The sequence below is a fragment of the Ranitomeya variabilis genome, chromosome 1 (genome assembly GCF_051348905.1).
Source record: "Ranitomeya variabilis isolate aRanVar5 chromosome 1, aRanVar5.hap1, whole genome shotgun sequence".
In the NCBI taxonomy this organism is placed as follows: domain Eukaryota; kingdom Metazoa; phylum Chordata; class Amphibia; order Anura; family Dendrobatidae; genus Ranitomeya; species Ranitomeya variabilis.
In genome coordinates, this window is record NC_135232.1 from 226445074 (window position 1) to 226471217 (window position 26144).

The 26144-nt window shown below is 47.6% G+C and overlaps 1 protein-coding gene across 5 annotated transcripts in view; it reads left to right on the forward strand.

Moving 5' to 3' along the window:
- The first annotated feature begins 603 nt into the window (after nucleotides 1-603).
- Nucleotides 604-26144, forward strand: part of ARL6IP4 (ARF like GTPase 6 interacting protein 4) — a 30970-nt gene continuing 5429 nt past the window's right edge. The window contains exons 1-5 of one of the 5 annotated variants that reach the window (XM_077293179.1): nucleotides 604-734; nucleotides 4842-5036; nucleotides 5287-5670; nucleotides 5771-5888; nucleotides 24687-24756. In XM_077293179.1, coding sequence (XP_077149294.1) covers nucleotides 4865-5036; nucleotides 5287-5670; nucleotides 5771-5888; nucleotides 24687-24756 — 744 coding nt within the window. In that variant the 5' untranslated portion in view covers nucleotides 604-734; nucleotides 4842-4864. Of the gene's footprint in view, nucleotides 735-796; nucleotides 962-4841; nucleotides 5037-5286; nucleotides 5671-5770; nucleotides 5889-17113; nucleotides 17194-24686; nucleotides 24757-26144 lie in introns of those variants that run through there. The other 4 variants (XM_077293182.1, XM_077293181.1, XM_077293180.1 and 1 more) reach the window with 4 other exon arrangements.

Below are 26144 nucleotides of genomic sequence, written 5' to 3' on the forward strand. Positions count from 1 at the left end.
CAATATATTGTTTAGTTAACAAATTTTATTTAACGCAATATATTGCAAAAATCTATTAGTGATGAGTGAACATGCTGGGATAAGGCATTATCTGAGCATGTTCCGGTGCTGAGTGTCTTCAGCGCACTTCAAAAATAGGTTCGAGTCACCGCGGCCGCATGTCTCGCGACTGTATGACACCCACAAGACATGCAGGGATCGCCTGTTAGTTATGGCTTGTTTGATGTGTTGCGGCTGTCAAACAGTCGTGAGACATGCGGCCGCGGGGACTAGAACATATTTTTCGAGCATGCTGAAACACTCATTTAGCACCGGAGCATGCTCAGATAACACCTTGTCCGAGCACATTCACTCATCACTAAAAGATTTTTGCAATATATTGAGTTAAATAAATTTTTTAATTAAACTCAATATATCAACGTGACGTGTCACATTGCAACATTGTATCTAATGATTTCTGCATATCTATCTCTATCTATCTATCTATCTATCTATCTATCTATCATCTGTGTGTCCTCGGAAGCCGGACAACCCTGTAATATAACAAACGTCACATTTCTCAGGTACACTCCCACATTCACACACTGGAGACTTCCGGAACTATAAGTGAGTACCTATGTATCCGGGGACATTTTAAAGTGTTGCACAAAGCGTCCGTCAGGTAAATAAATGCACGAAGTTACTGGTGCACACCCCGCAGTGGCGTCGCTGTTGTTATTGGCCCTTACATCCAGGTGAGGGGACCATTATTACTATGTCTTGCTGCAATGTAACAAATCGCTGCCGCTGAAGAGATGAAATACTAGTGCGCATGCGCGCTGCCCTCTGTAACTGGGACTCTGCAGCCGTGATGCATTGTACCGGGGATCCGTGTACGGAGCGCCCCACTCTCCGTGTCTAACTCGTACTGTGCTAGCAGCATGAGAGCCGAGGTTGTCACCTCTAGGTCCTGAGGAGGAAGGTGAGGCTGGACATGTGCTGTGCACTAAGGCTGCAGCCATTACTGCTGTGGCTGTGAAGTGCCAGCTCCTAGTTATTACTGACGTGAATAAAACAGCCTGCCATGGTGATAATGGATTCTGCTAATCTTGTAAGGCGAGTGCCTCAGTGCATTGCCCTGGACAGCGGCTATTATAGGTTGCCTCTGAGACTTGGCTGCATTCACACTATCGAATTGTCAAACGTGGTAAGCCTGTGATGCCCGGGCAGACCGTGGGGCTACAGCATCTGGTAAGCCTGCGATGCCCGGGCAGACCGTGGGGCTACAGCATCTGGTAAGCCTGCGATGCCCGGGCAGACCGTGGGGCTACAGCATCTGGTAAGCCTGCGATGCCCGGGCAGACCGTGGGGCTACAGCATGTGGTAAGCGTGCGATGCCCGGGCAGACCGTGGGGCTACAGCATCTGGTAAGCCTGCGATGCCCGGGCAGACCGTGGGGCTACAGCATGTGGTAAGCGTGCGATGCCCGGGCAGACCGTGGGGCTACAGCATCTGGTAAGCCTGCGATGCCCGGGCAGACCGTGGGGCTACAGCATGTGGTAAGCGTGCGATGCCCGGGCAGACCGTTGGGCTACAGGATGTGGTAAGCCTGCGATGCCCGGGGAGACCGTGGGGCTACAGCATGTGGTAAGCCTGCGATGCCCGGGCAGACCGTGGGGCTACAGCATGTGGTAAGCCTGCGATGTCCGGGCAGACCGTGGGGCTACAGCATGTGGTAAGCCTGCGATGCCCGGGGAGACCGTGGGGCTACAGCATGTGGTAAGCCTGCGATGCCCGGGCAGACCGTGGGGCTACAGCATGTGGTAAGCCTGCGATGCCCGGGCAGACCGTGGGGCTACAGCATGTGGTAAGCCTGCAATGCCTGGGCAGACCACAGGGCTACTGCGCTGGGATTACAGTCTCCTCTAAGTATTTATGAGACGTGTTAGGCCAGGCATGGCAGCCATTGTGTGGGCTGTGATATACAGTTGTGGAAATTGACCTTTCTAGAGCAGCTCATGCTTGTTACATAACCATTAATGGGGGCAGCAACTTTTTTTTTTTTTTATTACCATTAGACTAGATACCGATTTTATATATATTTTTTCCATCTTTTGGGGGGAGGGTTGTTTAGGGGTTTTTTTTAGCATTTGTACCCCTAGGAGTAGCCATTTATGGCATATTAAATTATTATGCCATAATTATCTTTAATGGGAACTTATCACATGATTCATGGGGTGCCTGAACAACAGCAAGCAGGAAATGGAGACAGATAGATGTTTGTAATGCAGATATGTTTTACTCAGACGCTGAGACGTTTCCAAGAAAAACATAGCTCAAAACAGGGATAAAGTAACTATCGGTAGTCCAAGAGGTATGTCGGCACCACTTTCTACCTGCCCGCTCAGACTTATTTATTATGCTTATATAGCGCCATCATATTCCAAGGCGCTTTATAGGCATTATCCTCACTATCCCCATCGTGGCTCACAATCTGAATTCTCTGTCATTATGTCTTGGAGTGTGGAAGGAAATCCGAGAACCCAGAGGAAACTCACTCAAACAAGGGGAGAACATATAAACTCCTTGCAAATGTTGTACTTGGTGGGATTTGAAACCAGGACCTCAGCGCTGCAAAGCAACAGTACTAACCACTGAGTCAGCATGTTTTCCTTATTGTCACATCTTCCCGTATGTGTAGAGTTGGGAGTAGGCAAGGAGAAGCTGGCCAGGACATACGTTTTGGACTAGTCGCCTTGCCCCCATCCATTCTTTCACCTGTTTTTTTTTTTTCTTTGAAACGTCAAAACATAGATGTTTGTAATGTAGAAGTCATCCTCATGGTGCCCATAGTTCGGGCATCATAAAACGTGACAGGTTCCTTTTTAAATAAAAACTATTGAAGTATCTGCTAAATAACTACACTGCTCAAAAACATAAAGGGAACACTAAAATCCCACATCCTAGATATTACTGAATGAAATATTCCAGTTGTAAATCTTTATTCATTACATAGTGGAATGTGTTGAGAACAATAAAACCTAAGAGATTTCAACGTAAATCACAACGAATATCCCATGGAGGTCTGGAGTTGGAATGATGCTCAAAATCAAAGTGGAAAATGAAGTTACAGGCTGATCTAACTTCAGTGGAAATGCCTCAAGACAAGGAAATGATGCTCAGTAGTGTGTGTGTGGCCTCCACGTGCCTGTATGACCTCCCTACAACGCCTGGACAAGCTCCCGATGAGGCGGCGGACAGTCTCCTGAGGGATCTCCTCCCAGACCTGGACTAAAGCATCTGCCAACTCCTGGACAGTCTGTGGTGCAACGTGATGTTGGATGGTGCGAGACAGGATGTCCCAGATGTGTTCAATCGGATTCAGGTCTGGGGAATGTGCGGGCCAGTCCATAGCTTCAATGCCGTCATCTTGCAGGAACTGCTGACACACTCCAGCCACATGAGGTTTGGCATTGTCCTGCATTAGGAGGAACCCAGGGCCAACCGCACCAGCATATTGTTTCACAAGGGATCTGAAGATCTTATCTCGGTACCTAATGGCAGTCAGGCTACCTCTGGTGAGCACATGGAGGGCTGTGCGGTCCTCCAAAGAAATGCCACCCCACACCATTTCTGACCCACTGCTAAACCTGTCATGCAGAAGGATGTTGCAGGCAGCAGATCGCTCTCCACAGTGTCTCCAGACTGTCATGTCTGTCACATGTGCTCAGTGTGAACCTGCTTTCATCTGTGAAGAGCACAGGCCACCAGTGGCGAATTTGCCAATCCTGGTGTTCTGTTGCAAATGGCAAGCGTCCTGCACGGTGTTGGGCAGTGAGCACAACCCCCATCTGTGGACGTCAGGCACTCAGACCATCCTCATGGAGTCGGTTTCTAACCGTTTGTGCAGACATGTACATTTATGGCCTGCTGGAGGTCATTTTGCAGGGCTCTGGCAGTGGTCCTGTTCCTCCTTGCACAAAGGCTGAGGTAGCGGTCCTGCTGCTGGGTTGTTGCCCTCCTATGGCCTCCTCCACATCTCCTGGTGTACTGGCTTGTCTCCTAGTAGCGCCTCCAGCCTCTGGACACTACGCTGACAGACACAGCAAACCTTGCCACAGCTTGCATTGATGTGCCATCCTGGATGAGCTGCACTACCTTAGCTACTTGTGTGGGTTGTAGAGTCCGTCTCATGCTACCACGAGTGTGAAAGCACAACCAACATTCAAAAGTGACTTAAACATCAGACAGAAAGCATTGGTACTGAGATGTGGTCTGTGGTCTCCATCTGCAGAACCACTCCTTTATTGAGTGTGTCTTGATAATTGCCAATAATTTCCATCTGTTGTCTATTCCATTTGCACAACAGCATGGGAAATTGATTGTCAAACAGTGTTGCCTCCCAAGTGGACAGTAGAATATTCTTGAAGTAGATGACTAAACAAAAGTATGTGACCTTGCCCCCTTTACAGCTGCAATGCTAATGAATTGGCAGAGTCCAAATGGATAGAAATACTTTGCTCTTAGTAGCTCTCTAAGGATGAAATTTAGATATTTATTTTGAACAGACAAGCCTCTGGAATGGTTATTTTATGGTATCTTGCAAAGTAATATAAAATAATAAACTTTTATTACCCATAATCATTTTAAGGCTTCTTGGGATATTCCTAGTGTATAATGCATTACAAGGAACAACTGTTAAGCAAATTAAAATGAATATAATAGAGCACACTAGATCTGCAGTTTATGACATTTTCTGGTCACTGACATTTTAATGGTTTTAAATGGATTAGTTTGATGTGCAACTGCTGCCATTTTATGGTAGCATGGCAGTTTGATAACAGATTACATTTGCTTTACAGAAATCCTTTCCAAAGGAGCCACCATGGACAAAGTTGATAAAAAAAGGAAACCTCGCAGTAGAAGTCGTTCAGAGTCTCATCATAAATCTCTGAAAAAGAAATCTACTTCTCGCCATAGAGAGAGCAGCAGCAGTATTTCACCTCAACGGAAGAGCTCTTCTCATGCCAAGTATCATGCTGATACCTCTAGGAAAGGTTAGTGATGCAGTCAGTTAGGGCACAACTTGGGCACAGTCCTCATTACAGTCCTGTGCTGGACAGAAATCTATTGCCCCTTACCCTCCTCAATACCAGTCAATTGTTTATTAGTGAGTGTAGAGCGCGTGGCCCTTAGAAGCACACGTGGTCTCTGGTATATGGGCACAGTGAACCAGATAGCCAAGACTCTCTTACTTACACAATTTTCCTTAACATTTGACTCATAAAATGTTATTTTTTATTTCAGAGAAAGGAAAGCGAAGAAAGAGGAAAGTGAGCACTTCTTCGTCGTCTTCATCATCATCATCATCATCATCTCCATCAAAGAGGAGGAAAAGAAGAAAACGGAAGGCTAGTACATCCTCTTCCTCTAGCTCATCGTCATCATCATCCTCATCATCAAGCGGTTTAGATAAATCAACAGACTTCTGTGGAAACGGGAGTCAGAAGAAAAAGAAAAGGGATAAAAAGGTAAAAAAGAAGAAAAAGGCGAAAAAGAAAAGCAAAAAACATAGCAAGAAAGATATGATCAAAGTGAAATGCCAGGGAACCCCAGACAGGAATGAAGAATTCCATCCTGGACCCTCTCTGGATCTGTGGCAGAAGGAGTCTATGGAAAGCACTGGTCCAGGTAATGAAGCTATAATTCTAGACTCTGGAAACCAAACGAGTATTTAAGATTGTTTCAGTGTTAATAGATTCATTCACCAAATTTTTTGTTTGTTCATAAGTTTTGACAGATGAACAAAAATCTCGTATTCAAGCAATGAAACCAATGACCAAGGAAGAGTGGGATGCTCGGCAAAGTGTTATCCGCAGAGTTGTGGATCCAGAAACTGGTAGAACGAGGTGACTATTATGCTTAATAGAAAATTCACATTCCCATTGATTTGTTTGCAAAACTTTCACTATTTTGTGAGCAGAGCCAAACCTGTTTGGAGCTAGTAAAATGACAGTAGTATACTACAGGCAGAAAGCTACATTTAGCACCTTATTGCTGACTGCTGTATGTAGTTCTCTGCATCGGTGTCTGCTAACAAACATCGATACAAGAGGAGCACACAGCACTATCATTAAATGTCAGCAGCTGTGTGCTTCCTGCCCTGCAAGAGCAGTCTGTTTGCTTATGCAGGAAGACATGGATGCTGTCAATGACCACATCCTGCTTTGTGCATTCAGGTGAAAAAAGAAAAACATAGTTGCCTGGGCATTTTCTAATCTCCATTGATGCTGGATTTTGTCCAGCTCTGTGCTAAACCATACAGTTAAGGTACCTTCACACGAAATGACTTTGTAACGATATCGCTAGCGATCCGTGACGTTGCAGCGTCCTGGCTAGCGATATCGTTTAGTTTGACAGGCAGCAGCGATCAGGATCCTGCTGTGATGTCGCTGGTCGCTGAATAAAGTTCAGAACTTTATTTGGTCGTCCGATCGCCGTGTATCGTTGTGTTTGACAGCAAAAGCAACGATACCAGCGATATTTTACACTGGTAACCAGGGTAAACATCGGGTTACTAAGCGCAGGGCCGCGCTTAGTAACCCGATGTTTACCCTGGTTACCAGTGTAAAATGTAAAAAAAACAAACAGTACATACTCACCTTCGCGTCCCCCGGCGTCTGCTTCCCACACTGACTGAGCGCCGCAAAGTGAAAGTGAAAGCACAGCGGTGACGTCACCGCTGTGCCCTGCTGCTGCCGGCGCTCAGTCAGTCAGTCAGTGCAGGAAGCGGACGCCGGGGGACGCGAATGTAAGTATGTACTGTTTGTTTTTTTTACATTTTACGCTGGTAACCAGGGTAAACATCGGGTTACTAAGCGCGGCCCTGCGCTTAGCAACCCGATGTTTACCCGGGGACCTCGGCATCGTTGGTCGCTGGAGAGCGGTCTGTGTGACAGCTCTCCAGCGATCAAACAGCGACGCTGAAGCGATCGGCATCGTTGTCGCTATCGCTGCAGCGTCGTTTCGTGTGAAGGTACCTTTAGGTCCAGAAATATTTGGACAGTGACACAAGTTTTGTCATTTTAGCGGTTTACCAAAACATATTAAAGATGGTTATATAATCAATATACACAGACTCTCCGCTTCATTTTGAGGGTATTCACATCCTAATATATCTTTAATATGTAGCTGCCTCTTTTTAAGGAGACCACAAGTAATTGGACAATGATCTCATAAGCTCTTTCATGGGCTATTCTTTTCATAATCTATTATGAATTAAGCAGAGAAAACGTCTGGAGCCGATTCCAGGAGTGGCATTTACATTTGGAAGCTGTAAGTGTGAACCCAATTTATTTGTGCAGGGAGATTTACATGGAATCATGGTCCCAATAGCAAAAGTCCTACTTGGACTCGCCCCCCAAATAATATTTGACAGGGTCACAGCACATAGGTGCAGTCACAGAAGGGAGCACATACCTGCCAACTGTTTTTTCTAACCGAAACCATTTTTACTTAACACAGAAACCAATCTTACAGTCTGTTTGATACAGAAAATATAACGTAACAAAATATCACATCTCCAGGATTTCAAAACTTGCCCTCCTTTCTCCTTTCCCTTCTGATTTTGCATAAGACTATCATCCCTCCTTGAAATACAAATCGCAAAAGCATCGTGGACTGCCCTGCCCATAAACTACAGTCATGGCCAAAAGTATTCACACCCCTGCAATTCTGTCAGATAATACTCAGTTTCTTCCTGAAAATGATTGCAAACACAAATTTCTCAGTCGCCCATGACAGCACTACCGGAGAGAGGGGATCCGCCCTTCAGGGACAGGAAACCTACAGGATAAAAGGGCGGTACCTCTCCCCTGCGTCAGTTTTGGTTTCCTGTCCCTGACGGGGAACCTTCTTGGACGGTACCTGTATGAAGACCGACCGACGAGGATCCGGAGCCGGCCAGTCCGGGTTCTAGCAGCAGGGACACCCCTGCCACGGCTGGTCCGGTATCCGAAGCCGCCACAGCTGCGACCGATGGGTCTGTAAGTGTGAGCGGGGGGAAGCGCAGCCGCCACTCCGGATAGGAGTCAGGGGCTTCAGCGCGCTGCCACGCACAGAACGCCGGATTTCCAAAATGGCGCCGCACCGGAAGTAGTAAGAGAGCTTCCGGTTCAGGGGCGCTGCGGCTGACTGCACCAAGATGGTGCTGCCCCGGGACTGGAGTTCTTCATTTCCGGGTTGCTGGCTGCATGCGCAGTGGTGCGGTAATGAAAAAAAAAAAAAAAAAGACGCTTCCTCAATCTAGCAGCCACAGGGGGAAGGTCTAAGCAACCTTTATATGGAAGATGCACATGGAGGCTCCTTGCTGCATGCTGTTCCAGGGTAGTACCATGGAGGACAGCGATCAGCAGCTCCAGCCGCCACCACAGCAGCAGCAACGCCATCGGCAGAAATCGGACGTCCAGAAAAAGCGAACTTCTGCAGACAACCGGAGTTCTCGGTCTGGTAGCCATTTCACGCAGAGTAGTAAAAATTCCAGCGTGGTAAATCAGCTGCCACCCACGGTTCATGCATCTCAGGATCTGACCCTTCCTCCAGAGCCGGTACCTGTGGCTGCGTCAGTTTGGTGAGTCATTTTCGTGAAAGTTCACTTTTTGTAATTGGGGTTCCCCTTCTCCATTTACCTTAGGCAAGGAAGAGAACGGGGAAGATGAAACATAGAACCTGCCCTTTATGTGAAAAAGCTCTGCCACAGACGTGGGATAAGAAGCTATGTGACTCCTGTATAAAACGAGTCCTCTGTGAGGAGACCCCAAACTTCGCCTCCGAGTTACGATCTGTAATTAAATCGGAGGTCGAGACTGTGTTTAACTCCCTTAAAGGTGGAAAGAGTGCTAGCAGGAGACAACCTATTCCCCTTGAGAATTCTGACCCCTCCAGCTCCGAGAGTAAGAACTCGGATACGCAAGATTCCTCATTTTCTTCTTCGGATAATGAGAGTGGAGGTCGCCATTGTTTTCCCCTAGATGAGGTTGATGGCCTTGTTAAAGCGGTAAGATCAACAATGGGGGTGCTGGACCCTTGTCCTGATAAAACTGTGCAGGACATTGTTTGGGGGGCTATCCCAGAAAAAGCGTAAAGTGTTCCCCCTTAATGAAAATATACAAGCATTAATTAAAAAGCAATGGGAGAAACCGGAAAGGAAAAACGCATCGGTTCCCTCTATTAAAAGAAAATACCCCTTTGAAGATGAGGCTTCTGTCTCATGGGATAAAGCCCCCAAACTAGACGTTGCGGTGGCTAAGGCCTCGAAAAAGTTCGCCTTACCATTCGAGGACATGGGAACCCTGAAAGATCCTCTCGATAAGAGAGCAGATACTTTTCTTAAAGGGGCCTGGGAATCAGCAGGAGGATGCTTAAGGCCTACCATAGCGGCAGCCTGCACGTCACGGTCTTTAATGATCTGGGTTGATAACCTAGAGAAACAGCTCAGGGATGGGGTCCCCCAGAAATAAAATCTTGGAGTCTATCCCTATGATTAGAGGAGCTGCGGCATTTTTGGCAGATTCTTCGGCCGACTCAATCAAATTAGCGTCTAAATCTGCAGCCCTTTCAAATGCAGCGCGTAGAACTTTATGGCTAAAGAGCTGGCCGGGGGACTTACAAACTAAGCAAAAACTTTGCTCCATCCCATGTGAGGGCAAGTTTCTTTTTGGAGAGACTCTGGACGATATCCTACAAAAAGCAGGTGATAAAAAGAAAGGGTTTTCCCGTTCTGGCCCCAACATATAATAAGCGGCCCTTTCGGAATAGAAAATTCTTTAAAAGGAGACCGCCAAGGGAACAAACCCGATGGGATGACGGGAGAAGGAAGGATAGAGGGTTCCTTCCCAGGGTGGGAGGGAGATTATCTCAATTCCTCCCGGCCTGGGAGAAGATTTCGACCAGCCTTTGGACATTAAAATTGATACGAGAAGGGCTTCACATAGATTTTCTATCCTTACCCCCACGGAACTATGTAGTAACACCGCTGAGGTTGTCTCCTCTACAACAAGAAGCCCTAGAACTAGAAATCGTAAAACTGATAGACAAAGCTGTCATCCAAGAGGTCCCCCCTCTGGAGAGGGGGAAGGGATTTTACTCTCCCTTGTTCCTGGTTCACAAACCAGACGGAACCTTCCGGACCATAATAAACTTACGGAAGTTGAATACTTATGTAAAAAAACACAGATTCAAAATGGAGTCAATAAAGTCAACGATAAAAAATCTGTTTCCAAACTGTTTTATGATAGTTCTAGATCTCAGCGACGCGAATTATCACGTCCTCATCCACAAGACCTCTCAGAAATTCCTCAGACTGGCGGTAGTCATGGAAGGACAGACAAAGGAATACCAATACAGGGCTCTTCCCTTTGGCATATCAATTGCACCCCACGTCTTCACAAAGCTGATAGCGGAGATGATGGTACATCTGAGAGAGGAAAACGTCTTGATTATTCCATATCTAGACGACTTTCTGATTGTGAGCAACTCGGCCGAACTCTGCCGTCAGCAATGCGACAGTGATAGACGTTCTAAAAAAATTGGGCTGGCTAGTGAACCTCCAAAAGTCAAAGCTGGAACCAACCAGGGTTCAAGAATTTTTGGGTCTCACCTTGGACTCAAATTCTCAAATGTGTCACCTTCCACACAAGAAAAAACAAAAGATAATCCACTTAGTATTGGAAGCACGTGCAAACCCTACCATGACCCTAAGGAAAGCGATTGCATTGCTGGGGTCCCTCTCTGCTTGTCTCCCAGCAGTTCAGTGGGCACAGCTCCACACAAGACCTCTCCAGTGGGATGTTTTAAGAAACCAGAAACTACTGGGGGGGCGGTTAGAGGGTCGCATGACTCTAGGTTTGCCTACTATTCGTTCCCTAGCTTGGTGGTTAAATTCCAGCAACTTATCAAAAGGGGTTCCCTGGGTGATAGAGAGGTCTCAGATAGTTACCACAGACGCAAGTCCCACAGGGTGGGGGGCTCACCTGGACAACAGAGTCGCTCAGGGGTTATGGACAAATCAGGAGCTCAGGTCTTCCTCAAATCAAAAAGAACTGAGGGCGGTAAATCATGCGTTACTGTACTTTCTAGACGAGCTACAAGAACATCATGTCTGAGTATTCTCGGACAACAGAGTAGTGGTAGCTTACTTAAACCACCAGGGGGGAACCAGATCCCAAACATTAATGGAAAACCACCTCCGAAATTTTCAGCTTGGTTCAAAACAATTTCCTTTCCCTATCGGCCCTACATATAAAGAGGGTAGAAAACCAGAAAGCGGACTTCCTGAGCCGTACCCAATTAAAACAGGGGGAGTGGTCTTTAAATCAGGGTATCTTCAACAAAATCACAGATCTATGGGGAATCCCTGTGATAGACCTCTTTGCCAATGCCCGCAACAGGAAAGTGGAAACTTTCTGCTCCCTAGATTCCAGGGGGAACCCTCAGGCTGTGGATGCATTCACAATTCCCTGGACACAAACACTTGCGTATGCATTTCCCCCCACTATTCTCATTCCAGCAGTCCTACGGAAGATCAGGCAGGACAGATCCAGACTCATCTTAATAGCCCCCTTCTGGCCCAAGAGAGCCTGGTTCTCATGGCTGAGGATGCTATCGATCACCGATCCCTGGGTTCTTCCGGACCTCCTGGCACAGGGACCGGTGTTCCACCCTCAGGCCGGTTTCACACGTCAGTGGCTCCGGTACGTGAGGTGACAGTTTCCTCACGTACCGGAGCCACTGACACACGTAGACACATTGAAATCAATGCATCTGTGCAGATGTCATTGATTTTTTGCGGACTGTGTCTCTGTGTGCCAAACATGGAGACATGTCAGTGTTCGTGGGAGCGCACGGATTACACGGACCCATTAAAGTCAATGGGTCCGTGTAAAACACGTACCGCACACGGACGTTGTCCGTGTGCAGTCCGTGTGTCATGCAGGAGACAGCGCTACAGTAAGCGCTGCCCCCCCCCACGGTTCTGAAGCCGCCATTCATATCTTCTCTGCAGCAGCGTTTGCTGGAGAGAAGATATGAATAATCCTTTTTTTTTTTTTCTTTTGTTTCTCGTGTTTAACATAAAGATCCATGTCCCCACCCCCTGTGCGCCCGCCCGCTGTTATTAAAATATTCACCCGCCTCCCTCGCAGTGTCCTGTCCTGGCCGCAGCTTCTCCTGTATGCGGTCACGTGGGGCCGCCCATTACAGAAATGAAAATGTGGCTCCACCCCTATGGGAGGTGGAGCCGCATATTCATGACTGTAATCGGCGGCCCCACGTGACCGCTCATACAGTAGAAGATGCGGCCAGGACAGGAAGCAGCGCCAGCGAGGGAGCCGGGTGAGTATTTTAATAACAGCAGGTGGGCGCACAGGGGGTGGGGACATGGATCTTTATGTTAAACACGAGAAAAAAAAAAAAAGGATTATTCATATCTTCTCTACAGCAAACGCTGCTGCAGAGAAGATATGAATGGAGGCTTCAGCACCACGGGGGGGGACAGCGCTTATCTCTAGCGCTGTCTCCTGCACGGTGCGTGTGGTACCCAGTCGGCACACGGGCAGCACACGTGTGCCACACTGATGTGCCACAGAAACGCACGGACACGGATAATTACCGGTACCGGAATTATCTGGACGTGTGGGACTGCCCTCAGTCAGAGAATCTCTATCTGACAGCGTGGAATTTGAGAGGTCACTTTTGAGGGAAAGAGGTTTTTCTGACAAACTAGTATCTACTCTACTCTAATGAAAAGTAGAAAACCTGTGACCACAAAAATTTACGGTAAAACCTGGAAAAAATTTCTATCCTCCTCTGGGGTAAGGTTGCAGGATGGGGTTCCAGTTGCTGAAATATTAGAGTTTCTACAAAAGGGGTTAGACCTAGGCCTTTCAGTAAGTACCTTTAAAGGTACAAATAGCAGCTCTAGGAGCATTATACTGTGAAAACATAGCAGCCAACCCTTGGGTAATACTGTTTGTCAGAGCAGCCGCAAGGTCTAAACCCATAACTATACGTAGATTACCATCCTGGGATTTGAACTTAGTATTGTCAGCTCTAACAGAATCCCCGTTCGAGCCTATAGAATCGCTACCCCTTAAAATTCTTTCACTTAAAACGGCCCTTCTAATAGCCCTGACATCGGCCCGTAGGATAAGTGACCTCCAAGCCCTATCTGCAAACCCTCCCTTTACACAAATCCTGGACGATAAGGTTATACTAAAAACAGACCCTGCCTATTTGCCAAAAGTTGCGTCAACATTCCATAGATCTCAGGAAATAATCCTTCCTTCTTTCTGTCCAGACCCTAGAAATAAGAAGGAAGAGAAATTCCACACACTAGATGTGAAAAGGTGTCTAGTCCAATACCTTAAAATCACCCAGCAGCATAGGAAGGAAGGGTCTCTTTTTATCTGCTTCCAGGGGCCCAGGATAGGACTCAAAGCTTCTAAGGGCACTATTGCTCGATGGGTAACAGACGCAATAGCCTTGGCGTACTCATCCACCTGGAACGCCATTCCACAGGGACTGAAGGCCCACTCTACAAGGGCTATGGCGACCTCTTGGGCCGAAATTTGATCAAATTTGTAAGGCGGCCACCTGGTCATCACCTTCAACCTTCTTCAGGCACTACCGCTTAGACCTAGACTCTTCATCTGATCTAACCTTCGGAAGAAGGGTTCTGCAGGCTGTAGTCCCTCCCTAAGCAATAATCTCTGCAATTCTCTCTGGTAGTGCTGTCATGGGCGACTGAGAAAGTCGTAGTTACTCACCGATAACGGTGTTTCTCAGAGCCCATGACAGCACCTGCTTATTCCCCCCCCCCCCCCCTCATCACGTGTGCGGTGAGCACATTATTTTGTGTGAAGTGGTTTTTCCATATAGACACGGTGTTTACTTGTTAAGCAATATGATAAAATTGTGTATTTTTTGTTGTTGTGACTAACCTGGAGGACTTCCGATGCTCTGTAAACAAAACTGATGCAGGGGAGAGGTACCGCCCTTTTATCCTGTAGGTTTCCTGTCCCTGAAGGGCGGATCCCCTCTCCGGTAATGCTGTCATGGGCTCTGAGAAACACCGTTATTGGTGAGTAACTACGACTTCTTTGGTATTATTATCTTCATTTAATTTGTCTTAAATGAAAAAACACAAAAAGAATTGTCCTAAAGCCAAATTGGATAAAATTCCACACCAAACATAAAAAAGGGGGTGGACAAAAGTATTGGCACTGTTCGAAAAATCATGTGATGCTTCTCTAATTTGTGTAATTAACAGCACCTGTAACTTACCTGTGGCACCTAACAGGTGTTGGCAATAACTGAATCACACTTGCAGCCAGTTGACATGGATTAAAGTTGACTCAACCTCTGTCCTGTGTCCTTGTGTGTACCACATTGAGCATGGAGAAAAGAAAGAAGACCAAAGAACTGTCTGAGGACAGGAAAGCAAATTGTGAGGAAGCATGAGCAATCTCAAGGCTACAAGTCCATCTCCGAAGACCTGAATGTTCCTGTGTCTACCGTGCGCAGTGTCATCAAGAAGTTTAAAGCCCATGGCACTGTGGCTAACCTCCCTAGATGTGGACGGAAAAGAAAAATTGACAAGAGATTTCAACGCAAGATTGTGCAGATGTTGGATAAAGAACCTCGACTAACATCCAAACAAGTTCAAGCTGCCCTGCAGTCCGTGGGTACAACAGTGTCAACCCGTACTATCCGTCGGCATCTGAATGAAAAGGGACTGTATGGTAGGAGACCCAGGAAGACCCCTTTTCTTACCCCGAGACATAAAAAGCCAGGCTGGAGTTTGCCAAAACTTACCTGAAAAAGCCTAAAACGTTTTGGAGGAATGTTCTCTGGTCAGATGAGACAAAAGTAGAGCTTTTTGGGCAAAGGCATCAACATAGAGTTTACAGGAGAAAAAAAGAGGCATTCAAAGAAAAGAACACGGTCCCTACAGTCAAACATGGCGGAGGTTCCCTGATGTTTTGGGGTTGCTTTGCTGCCTCTGACACTGGACTGCTTGACCGTGTGCATGGCATTATGAAGTCTGAAGACTACCAACAAATTTTGCAGCATAATGTAGGGCCCAGAGTGAGAAAGCTGGGTCTCCCTCAGAGGTCATGGGTCTTCCAGCAGGACAATGACCCAAAACACACTTCAAAAAGCACTAGAAAATGGTTTGAGAGAAAGCACTGGAGACTTGTAAGGTGGCCAGCAATGAGTCCAGACCTGAATCCCATAGAACACCTGTGGAGAGATCTAAAAATGGCAGTTTGGAGAAGGCACCCTTCAAATATCAGGGACCTGGAGCAGTTTGCCAAAGAAGAATGGTCTAAAATTCCAGCAGAGCATTGTAAGAAACTCATTGATGGTTACCGGAAACGGTTTGTCGCAGTTATTTTGGCTAAAGGTTGTGCAACCAAGTATTAGGCTGAGGGTGCCAATACTTTTGTCTGGCCCGTTTTTGGAGTTGTGTGTGAAATGATCAATGTTTTGCTTTTTGCTTCATTCTCTTTTGTGTTTTTTCATTTAAGACAAATTAAATGAAGATTATAATACCAAAGAATTTGTGATTGCAATCATTTTCAGGAAGAAACTGAGTGTTATCTGACAGAATTGCAGGGGTGTGAATACTTTTGGCCATGACTGTATTTTCTATCTGGCCTATTATGCTGTTCTTAAAGAAGAAACAAATTAAATATTAGGTCTCTGGCCAACTCATCCTTGAGCATTTAATCCAATCCTCCCACTGTTTGCCAAATTAAGCTTTTATATAGACCTGTTTTTCCATTAGAATAACACTGTTTAAACCTCCCACTACCTCTTCCATTAAGGGAACATTGTTTGCCAACCAATGCCTAACTATAGTCTTTCTAGTTTGATATATGCAAATTGCCTCTTCTGAGAAAGAGGACTTAACTCTATAGCGCCACCTGTTGGAAGTAGCGATCCTACAAGTCACAATCAACCCTTTAGCTGGTATGTCACTCTCCATAAGGAGAAACGTTACCCCTTAGACCCTAGTTTGATATAGAATTTTAGCTATTGCCAATTGTATAGGAGGCAAACCTCTAACCTCCACATAACCTAGCACACATACCTTGGGAGCTAGAGAAATAGAAGTATTAAAACTCCTGAGATCAGCTTACCAAAATGTACCCACAGCCCAGCTAGATCCGTATAGGACCAGAACGTATGGACTAAATCTACCCCTTCCTAACCACACCATGGACACCAATCATCTGCACTAATGCCCATTCTAAATAGCATTCTAGGAGTTCTATAGGCTGTATGTATAAGAAGTAATTGAGATCTTCTTGGTGGTATTAATAGATACCTTTCCTGGTGACTCCAGGATATCCTCCCACTCCTGAGTGACTAATCCTACATCCCTCTTCCATTTAGCATAAGGTATAGGGCTACAAATCAAATTTATAGTCAAAAAGCAAAGTAGAGGTAATCGTTAAAATATAACTTTTATTACTGTTATTTAAAATATGGGGCCCTCAAAATTGTAAGACGAATTGTCAAGCTCTGCCACATAAAGAGTTAGTAGTGTGCAAAAATAGCAGAACCTATATAAATGTGGTATTGCTCTAATCGATCAGAACAAGTCTCGGTTTGCAATTAACTTGTGCTCTACGCTGATCACCTACTTTGAGATTTATGTCTAAATATGCAAGAAATGTGATTCAGAAAAAAGCATTCACTGTATTGAGGAAGAATGAGCCAAATTGCTCTCTTTAACCCTTTCTGACCTCGGAAGGGATAGTACGTCCGAGGTCAGATCCAGATCACGAAAAATGGAGATGCTACAGGTAACGGAAAATTGCGCAATTTTTTTTTTTTATTTTTTTTAGCAAAGTTTGGAATTTTTTTTTCACCACTTAGATAAAAGATAACCTAGACATGTTTTGTGTCTATGAACTCATAATGACCAGGAGAATCATAATGGCAGGTCAGTTTTAGCATTTAGTGAAGCTAGCAAAAAAGCAAAAAAAAAAACAGGCATGGGATTGCACTTTTTTTTTTTGCAATTTCACCGCACTTGGAATCTAGTGTTCCCTTTTTTTTTTTTGAGATATATATCCCCCCAGACGAAGGACTTCTGATCCGAAACGCGTGCCGGGGTGCGTGTCTGCCCATATTCACCGAACCATTCAGGTAACCATGTTTCAGGCCATTTACCGTATTTTTCGGATTATAAGATGCACTTTTGTTCCCCCAAATTTTGGGGGAAAGTGGGGGATGCGTCTTATAATCCGAATCTGTGTGCTGTGCTATAGAGGAGGGGCAGCAGCCCTGGAGTGGTGTCAGGGGGCTGGGGTGGGCTGGCTGCGGGCTGCAGAGACAGCAGGAGGTCCTGTGCTCCCGCTCATTAGCCTCATGTAATATTCACTGCTCCTGCTGTCCATCACCTCAGGTGCTGAAGCTGCCCGAGTTCATTTACAGGGGAGCAGCGAATATTACATGTGCCTGCATCTCCCCCCTCCCATCATGGATATGGTCCCCCAGTCACTGCAATACGCCCCTCCGTGCTGCTGGCAGGCACATGCTTCCCTCTACCTGTGCTGCTGGCAGGCACATGATAAAATAACAAACACTTAACTCACCTTCCGATGATGGCTCCGTGCTCAGCTCCTCGTTGTGCTTCCTGTGTCTGTGCTGACATCCAATCATGTGATCGGCACAGTGATGACATCACTGTGTGCCCAGGTCACATGATCCGATGCCTGGGAAACAGGAAGCACAACCGAGGAGCTGTGAGCACGGAGCCATCATCGGAAGGTGAGTTAAGTGTTTGTTATTTTATCATGTGTCTGCCAGCAGCACGGGGGGGGGGGGCATGTGTCTGCCAGCAGCACGGGGGGGCATGTGTCTGCCAGCAGCACGGGGGGGCCATGTGTCTGCCAGCAGCAGCACGGGGGGGGCATGTGTCTGCCAGCAGCATGGGGGGGGCATGTATCTGCAAGCAGCATGGGGGGGGCATGTGTCTGCCAGCAGCATGGGGGGGGCATGTGTCTGCCAGCAGCATGGGGGGGGCATGCGTCTGCCAGCAGCACGGGGGGGCATGTGCCTGCCAGCAGCACAGGGGGCCATGTCGTGACCAGGGGGGCATGTGCCTGCCAGCACAGGGGGGCATATAGTGACCCAGGGGGGGCATGTCTGCCAGCACAGGGGGACAGATTGTGACCAGGGGGGCATATAGTGACCCGGGGGGGGGGGGGGGTGCATGTGCCTGCCAGCAGCACAGGGGGCATGTTCCTGCCAGCAGCACGGGGGGGGGGCATGTATCTGCAAGCAGCACGGGGGGGCATGTGTCTGCCAGCAGCACAGGGGGGCATGTGCCTGCCAGCAGCACAGGGGGCCATGTCCCTGCCAGCAGCACAAGGGGACATATTGTGACCAGGGGGGCATGTGCCTGCCAGCACAGGGGGGCATATAGTGACCCAGGGGGGGCATGTCTGCCAGCACAGGGGGACATATTGTGACCAGGGGGGCATGTGCCTGCCAGCACAGGGGGGCATATAGTGACCTGGGGGGGGGGGGAGACATGTGCCTGCCAGCAGCACAGGGGGCATGTTCCTGCCAGCAGCACAAGGGGACATATTGTGACCAGGGGGGCATATAGTGACCCCGGGGGCATGTGCCTGCCAGCAGCACAGGGGGCATATAGTGACTGGGGGGCCATGTGTCTGCCACCAGCACAGGGGGGCGTATAGTGACATGGTGGGCATGTGCCTGACAGCAGCATAAGGGGGCATGTGCCAGCACAAAGATGGGGGTTATATAGATACCAGGATGAGGGACATATGATTTGTAAGACGGACACTGGCAATATAAGACAGACCCCCATTTTACATAAAAAAAAATATTACATGTGCCTGCATCTCCCCCCTCTCATCATGAATATGGTCCCCCAGTCACTGCTATACGCCCCCCCCCCCCCCCCCCCCGTGCTGCTGGCAGGCACATGCTTCCCTCCCCCTGTGCTGCTGGCACGCACATGATAAAATAACAAACACTTAACTCACCTTCCGATGATGGCTCCGTGCTCACAGCTCCTCGTTGTGCTTCCTGTGTCTGTGCTGACATCCGATCATGTGATCGGCACAGTGATGACATCACTGTGTGCCCAGGTCACATGATCCGATGCCTAGGAAACAGGAAGCACAACCGAGGAGCTGTGAGCATGGAGCCATCATCGGAAGGTGAGTTAAGTGTTGGTTATTTTATCATGTGTCTGCCAGCAGGGGGGGGGGGGGGGCGTGTCTGCCAGCAGCACGGGGGGGGGGGGGCATGTGTCTGCCAGCAGCACGGGGGGGGCATGTGTCTGCCAGCAGCACGGGGGCATGTTCCTGCCAGCAGCACGGGGGGGGGGCATGTATCTGCAAGCAGCACGGGGGGGCATGTGTCTGCCAGCAGCACAGGGGGGCATGTGCCTGCCAGCAGCACAGGGGGCCATGTCCCTGCCAGCAGCACAAGGGGACATATTGTGACCAGGGGGGCATGTGCCTGCCAGCACAGGGGGGCATATAGTGACCCAGGGGGGGCATGTCTGCCAGCACAGGGGGACATATTGTGACCAGGGGGGCATGTGCCTGCCAGCACAGGGGGGCATATAGTGACCTGGGGGGGGGGGGAGACATGTGCCTGCCAGCAGCACAGGGGGCATGTTCCTGCCAGCAGCACAAGGGGACATATTGTGACCAGGGGGGCATATAGTGACCCCGGGGGCATGTGCCTGCCAGCAGCACAGGGGGCATATAGTGACTGGGGGGCCATGTGTCTGCCACCAGCACAGGGGGGCGTATAGTGACATGGTGGGCATGTGCCTGACAGCAGCATAAGGGGGCATGTGCCAGCACAAAGATGGGGGTTATATAGATACCAGGATGAGGGACATATGATTTGTAAGACGGACACTGGCAATATAAGACAGACCCCCATTTTACATAAAAAAAAATATTACATGTGCCTGCATCTCCCCCCTCTCATCATGAATATGGTCCCCCAGTCACTGCTATACGCCCCCCCCCCCCCCGTGCTGCTGGCAGGCACATGCTTCCCTCCCCCTGTGCTGCTGGCACGCACATGATAAAATAACAAACACTTAACTCACCTTCCGATGATGGCTCCGTGCTCACAGCTCCTCGTTGTGCTTCCTGTGTCTGTGCTGACATCCGATCATGTGATCGGCACAGTGATGACATCACTGTGTGCCCAGGGCACATGATCCGATGCCTAGGAAACAGGAAGCACAACCGAGGAGCTGTGAGCATGGAGCCATCATCGGAAGGTGAGTTAAGTGTTGGTTATTTTATCATGTGTCTGCCAGCAGGGGGGGGGGGGGCATGTCTGCCAGCAGCACGGGGGGGGGGGCATGTGTCTGCCAGCAGCACGGGGGGGGGGGCATGTGTCTGCCAGCAGCACGGGGGGGGCATGTGTCTGCCAGCAGCACGGGGGGGGCATGTGTCTGCCAGCAGCACGGGGGGGGCATGTGTCTGCCAGCAGCACGGGGGGGGGGCATGTGTCTGCCAGCAGCACGGGGGGGGCATGTGTCTGCCAGCAGCACGGGGGGGGGGGCATGTGTCTGCCAGCAGCAGGGGGGGGGGCATGTGTCTGCCAGCAGCACGGGGGGAGCATGTGTCTGCCAGCAGCACGGGGGGGGGCATGTGTCTGCCAGCAGCAGGGGGGGGGCATGTGTCTGCCAGCAGCAGGGGGGGGGCATGTGTCTGCCAGCAGCACGAGGGGGGGCATGTGTCTGCCAGCAGCACGAGGGGGGGCATGTGTCTGCCAGCAGCACGAGGGGGGGCATGTGTCTGCCAGCAGCACGAGGGGGGGCATGTGTCTGCCAGCAGCACGAGGGGGGGCATGTGTCTGCCAGCAGCACGAGGGGGGGCATGTGTCTGCCAGCAGCACGAGGGGGGGCATGTGTCTGCCAGCAGCACACGGGGGGGCATGTGTCTGCCAGCAGCACGGGGGGGCATGTGTCTGCCAGCAGCACGGGGGGGCATGTGCCTGCCAGCAGCACGGGGGGGCATGTCCCTGCCAGCAGCACAAGGGGACATATTGTGACCAGGGGGGCATGTGCCTGCCAGCACAGGGGGGCATATAGTGACCCAGGGGGGGCATGTCTGCCAGCACACGGGGACATATTGTGACCAGGGGGGCATATAGTGACCCCGGGGGCATGTGCCTGCCAGCAGCACAGGGGGCATATAGTGACCGGGGGGCCATGTGTCTGCCACCAGCACAGGGGGGCATATAGTGACATGGTGGGCATGTGCCTGACAGCAGCATAGGGGGGGCATGTGCCAGCACAAAGATGGGGGTTATATAGATACCAGGATGAGGGACATATGATTTGTAAGACGGACACTGGCAATATAAGACAGACCCCTCATTTTACATAAAAAAAATATTTTTTTGTCTTTTTCTTCACCAAATTTGGGGGTGCGTCTTATAATTAGGTGCGTCTTATAAAGCGAAAAAATACTGTACCTTGTAGTACTTATTCAGGTGTGCTATTCAGCGGCCATACCAGTATGAGCGCATATGTTCGCTACCTTTACTGGACACATAGGCGGTGTTTGGCAATGTGCAGGACAGTCTATAGCACTATATATTGCTGACATTTGCAATACTTCTCTCCTCTCATACTACATATACATTTTCACATTGCCTTGCCCCCATACTATATTACTACTATATTGGTTGCCTGCCTTTTAACCTTCATGCACATGTCTGTTTATTTTGCCTGACTGCCACAGATGTGTCTATCTATCTATCTATCTATCTATCTATCTATCTATCTATCTATCTATCTATCTATCCATCTATCTGTCTATCTGTACAGAGCCAACGTTTGGACACACCTTCTCATTGAAAGATTTTTCTGTATTTTCATGACTGTGATAATTGTACAGTCACACTGAAGGCATCAAAACTATGAAATAACACATGTGGAATTATATACTTAACAAACAAGTGTGAAACAACTGAAAATGTCTTATATTCTAGGTTCTTCAAAGTAGCCACCTTTTGCTTTGATGACTGCTTGGCATTCTCTTGATGACCTTCAAGAGGTAGTCACCGGAAATCGTCTTCCAACAATCTTGAAGGAGTTCCCAGAGATGCTTAGCACTTGTTGGCCCTTTTGCCTTCACTCTGAGGTCCAGCTCACCCCAAACCATCTCGATTGGGTTCAGGTCTGGTGACTGTGGAGGCCAGGTCATCTGGCGTAGCACCCCATCACTCTCCTTCTTGGTCAAATAGCCCTTACACAGCCTGGAGGTGTGTTTGGGGTCATTGCCCTGTTGAAAAATAAATGATGGTCCAAATAAACGCAAACTGGATGGAATAGCATGGTCGCTGCAAGATGCTGTGGTAGCCATGCTGGTTCAGTATGCCTTCAATTTTGAATAAATCCCCAACAGTGTCACCAGCAAAGCACCCCCACACCATCACACCTCCTCCTCCTCCATGCTTCACGGTGGGAGCCAGGCATGTAGAGTCCATCCGTTCACCTTTTCTGCATCGCACAAAGACGCGGTGGTTGGAACCAAAGATCTCAAATTTGGACTCCTCAGACCAAAGCACAGATTTCCACTTGTCTAATGTCCATTCCTTGTGTTCTTTACCCCAAACAAGTCTCTTCTGCTTGTTGCCTGTCCTTAGCAGTGGTTTCCTAGCAGCTATTTTACCATGAAGGCCTGCTGCACAAAGTCTCCTCTTAAGGAAGGGGTTACACTAGCGTATTGCATCCGATGTGAGAGCATCGGATGCGATATGCTAATGACCCTCGGCTCCTGCACTGCTGCGTCAGGAGCCGAGTGTCATGCGTCTGTGCTCCAAGCCTGTCACACAGAGAGGATCGGAGCACAGCTGCGGAGGAGGCGGAGAAATGACTTTCTCCATCTCCTCCATTGCTGGGGTCAGCGTTTAACGCACATCACTCGGATTATATCCGAGTGATGTGCGCTGTCTTACTCGCACCCATAGGCTTATATGGGTGCGAGTGAGATGATTCTTGGCCGAGTGTAGGTGACCATCACAGCATGCTGCGATTTCACTCGCGCACTGAAAACGGCCGAGGAAAAAATCGGGGATGTGAGCTGCCCCATAGAAAAATCACATAGCACTCGGACCAGTATTCTTCTATCGCATATCTCGTCCGTATTACGCTATAGTGTGACCCCGGCCTTACAGTTGTTGTAGAGATGTGTCTGCTGCTAGAACTCTGTGTGGCATTGACCTGGTCTCTAATCTGAGCTGCTGTTAACCTGCGATTTCTGAGGCTGGTGACTCGGATAAACTTATCCTCAGAAGCAGAGGTGACTCTTGGTCTTCCTTTCCTGAGGCGGTCCTCATGTGAGCCAGTTTCTTTGTAGCGCTTGATGGTTTTTGCAACTGCACTTGGGGACACTTTCAAAGTTTTCCCAATTTTGCGGACTGACTGACCTCTATTTCTTAAAGTAATGATGGCCACTCGTTTTTCTTTACTTAGCTGCTTTTTTCTTGCCATAATACAAATTCTAGCAGTCTATTCCGTAGGCCTATCAGCTGTGTATCCACCAGACTTCTGCACAACACAACTGATGGTCCCAACCCCATTTATAAGGCAAGAAATCACACTTATTAAACCTGACAGGGCACACCTGTGAAGTGAAAACCATTCCCGGTGACTACCTCTTGAAGCTCATCAAGAGAATGCCAAGAGTGTGCAAGCAGTCATCAAAGCAAAAGGTGGCTACTTTGAAGAACCTAGAATATAAGACATAATTTCAGTTGTTTCATACTTTTTTGTTAAGTATATAATTCCACATGTGTTAATTCATAGTTTTGATGCCTTCAGTGTGAATGTACAATTTTCATAGTCATGAAAATACAGAAAAATCTTTAAATGAGAAGGTGTGTCCAAACTTTTGCTCTGTACTGTATATTTTTATCTACTTAAATGTTAAGGTCACAAATTTTTAATTCTCACAAGGAGTAATAAGAGAAATGGTCCTTACAATCTCTCCCAAGTGCATAATCTCTCCCAAGTGCAGCAGTACTACATAACAAATTGTAGGGTCTACTTTCTCCTATTACGTAACTCTTGTAAAAAAAAAATAGGGGCTAAATGAACATTTTATTAAAAAAATAATAATTTTTCACCCCAATTCATGTGAAGCGCTTGAAGGATTAGCAAACTTTCTGACAGCGGTTTTTAATACTATTGACTGTGAGCTGCTTATCACAGGAGGGGGTGTGGTCAGACCAGGGCTCACCTGCTACTGTAGTCCAGCAGTAATTATCACCTTGTAATAAAACCTTTATTGTAAGTAAACAGCACACAGCCAAAAAAGTGGCACATTGTTGAATTTAGTGTCTCCGCTGCTACCTCATGCTGTCCTCAGATTACATAGCAAAAACCTGCTGTCAGATTCCCTTTAATGGTGAAAGCGGCAGTTTTCTTCCAGATACCACATTTTTTGTTTTTACCCATGTAACGTACAATATATTTAGAGCACAGTGCACCTCTTGTTTACTTTCATATACACTCATAGCCAAATACAACCAATGATTGTATTAGACTGTATATATTTGTTGTGTTCTTATAGGACCATACAAAATTACTGACCTGCACTGTGTTGTTTCTTGTGCAGACTTATTAAGGGAGACGGTGAAGTACTTGAAGAAATTGTAAGCAAAGATCGGCACAGAGATATCAATAAGGTGTGTATGTAGTAATCCTGCTTTAAGTGGTTGATGAAATCCTCTCCTAGAAGCTGCAGATAGGACCTCCAGTAGTCACTTGTAATCTGTAGGGGAACCAGGCAAGAATTCCTCTTCTTCAACTGTAGTTATACAGCTCCTGTAGATATCAGTGTGGTAAATGCATGGCCGGGGGACGCTGCTTGACATTTATCTATTTACTCACTGTGTTTGCCGTATTTGTTAATGTTGCGTTTTTTCTTTTAACCAGATATTCCTTTTCCTTATTTAGCACATACAGCGTTTGCTAAAGACTTGAAAAGGTTGTTGTTGAGAATTGTTACAATGTAAAGTTAACCATTTTATAGGAAAGGAGGTAATGTTATTTATCCCGAGAATGGGCAGCAGTGTGCATGCTCAATTTCTGCTACATTTATTTTCTATGAGACTGCGGGAGAAAGCGACTTATTATGATTGTCTATGGGACTGATGGAAAAAAAGCCAATGAATCAAGTATAGATCATGCATGTGCCTACAGGCAGGGCTCTGCAGAGCCCCATATTGGTGGAGCCAGCAATTAAGACTTCAGTGATCTGTAAAGCTATGTTCACACATTGCATTTTTTGCTGCGTTTTTTCCCACATGCAAAACTTTCTCTCTTGGCAGTAAAGAAGCTGCTTACAAAAAGTAGGTTTTGCTTTGTTTTTTTTGCTGCCTCTTTGCTGTGTTTTTGTTCTCTTGTGCATGCCGATAGTTTAGTGCCCCTCCAGAAAATCATGATGCAACTGCCTTAAGGTTTTTGCACCAAAAAAGCAGCAAAATCCGATGCCTGCGTTTTTTGCAGCGTTTTTGCACTTGCCCATAACATTCTATGGGTGGGTGAAAATGCTGAAATGACATCCAAAAACGCAGTTTCCCAAATCTGCCAGGAAAAAAACCAATGTGTGTGCATAAGATTTCTGAACTCTCATAGCTTTAGCTGGTGCTGTAAAAATTGCAGCTTAAAATTTGCACAAGAAACGCAACGTGCGAACATAGCATTAGTTATTCCCTAAACTATGGCAAGGGGATATTTTGTTTCCACAGCAGACAGCACTAGAAAGTTTATCTTGCAAGAGTGCTGCCTCACAAGAAGAGAGAAAACAGAGTAAAGTGCATTTACACGGAAAGATAACCAAGAATGAGCATTCTTATGGGCGCTTGTTTCATGATGATCTTTCTGCTGCTGATCACCCAAATGAACGAGTAAATCACTTGTTCAACAGGTGAAATGATCATTTGCGCAGCACAAAAGATCATTGTTCTTGGCGGTGCATTACCTTGTGGAAATAGGACTCTTTCTGCCGAGAACTTTGGCAGCCTATGAGTACTGAACGCTCTATTACAGATTGTTCGCTATTGTTTACCAC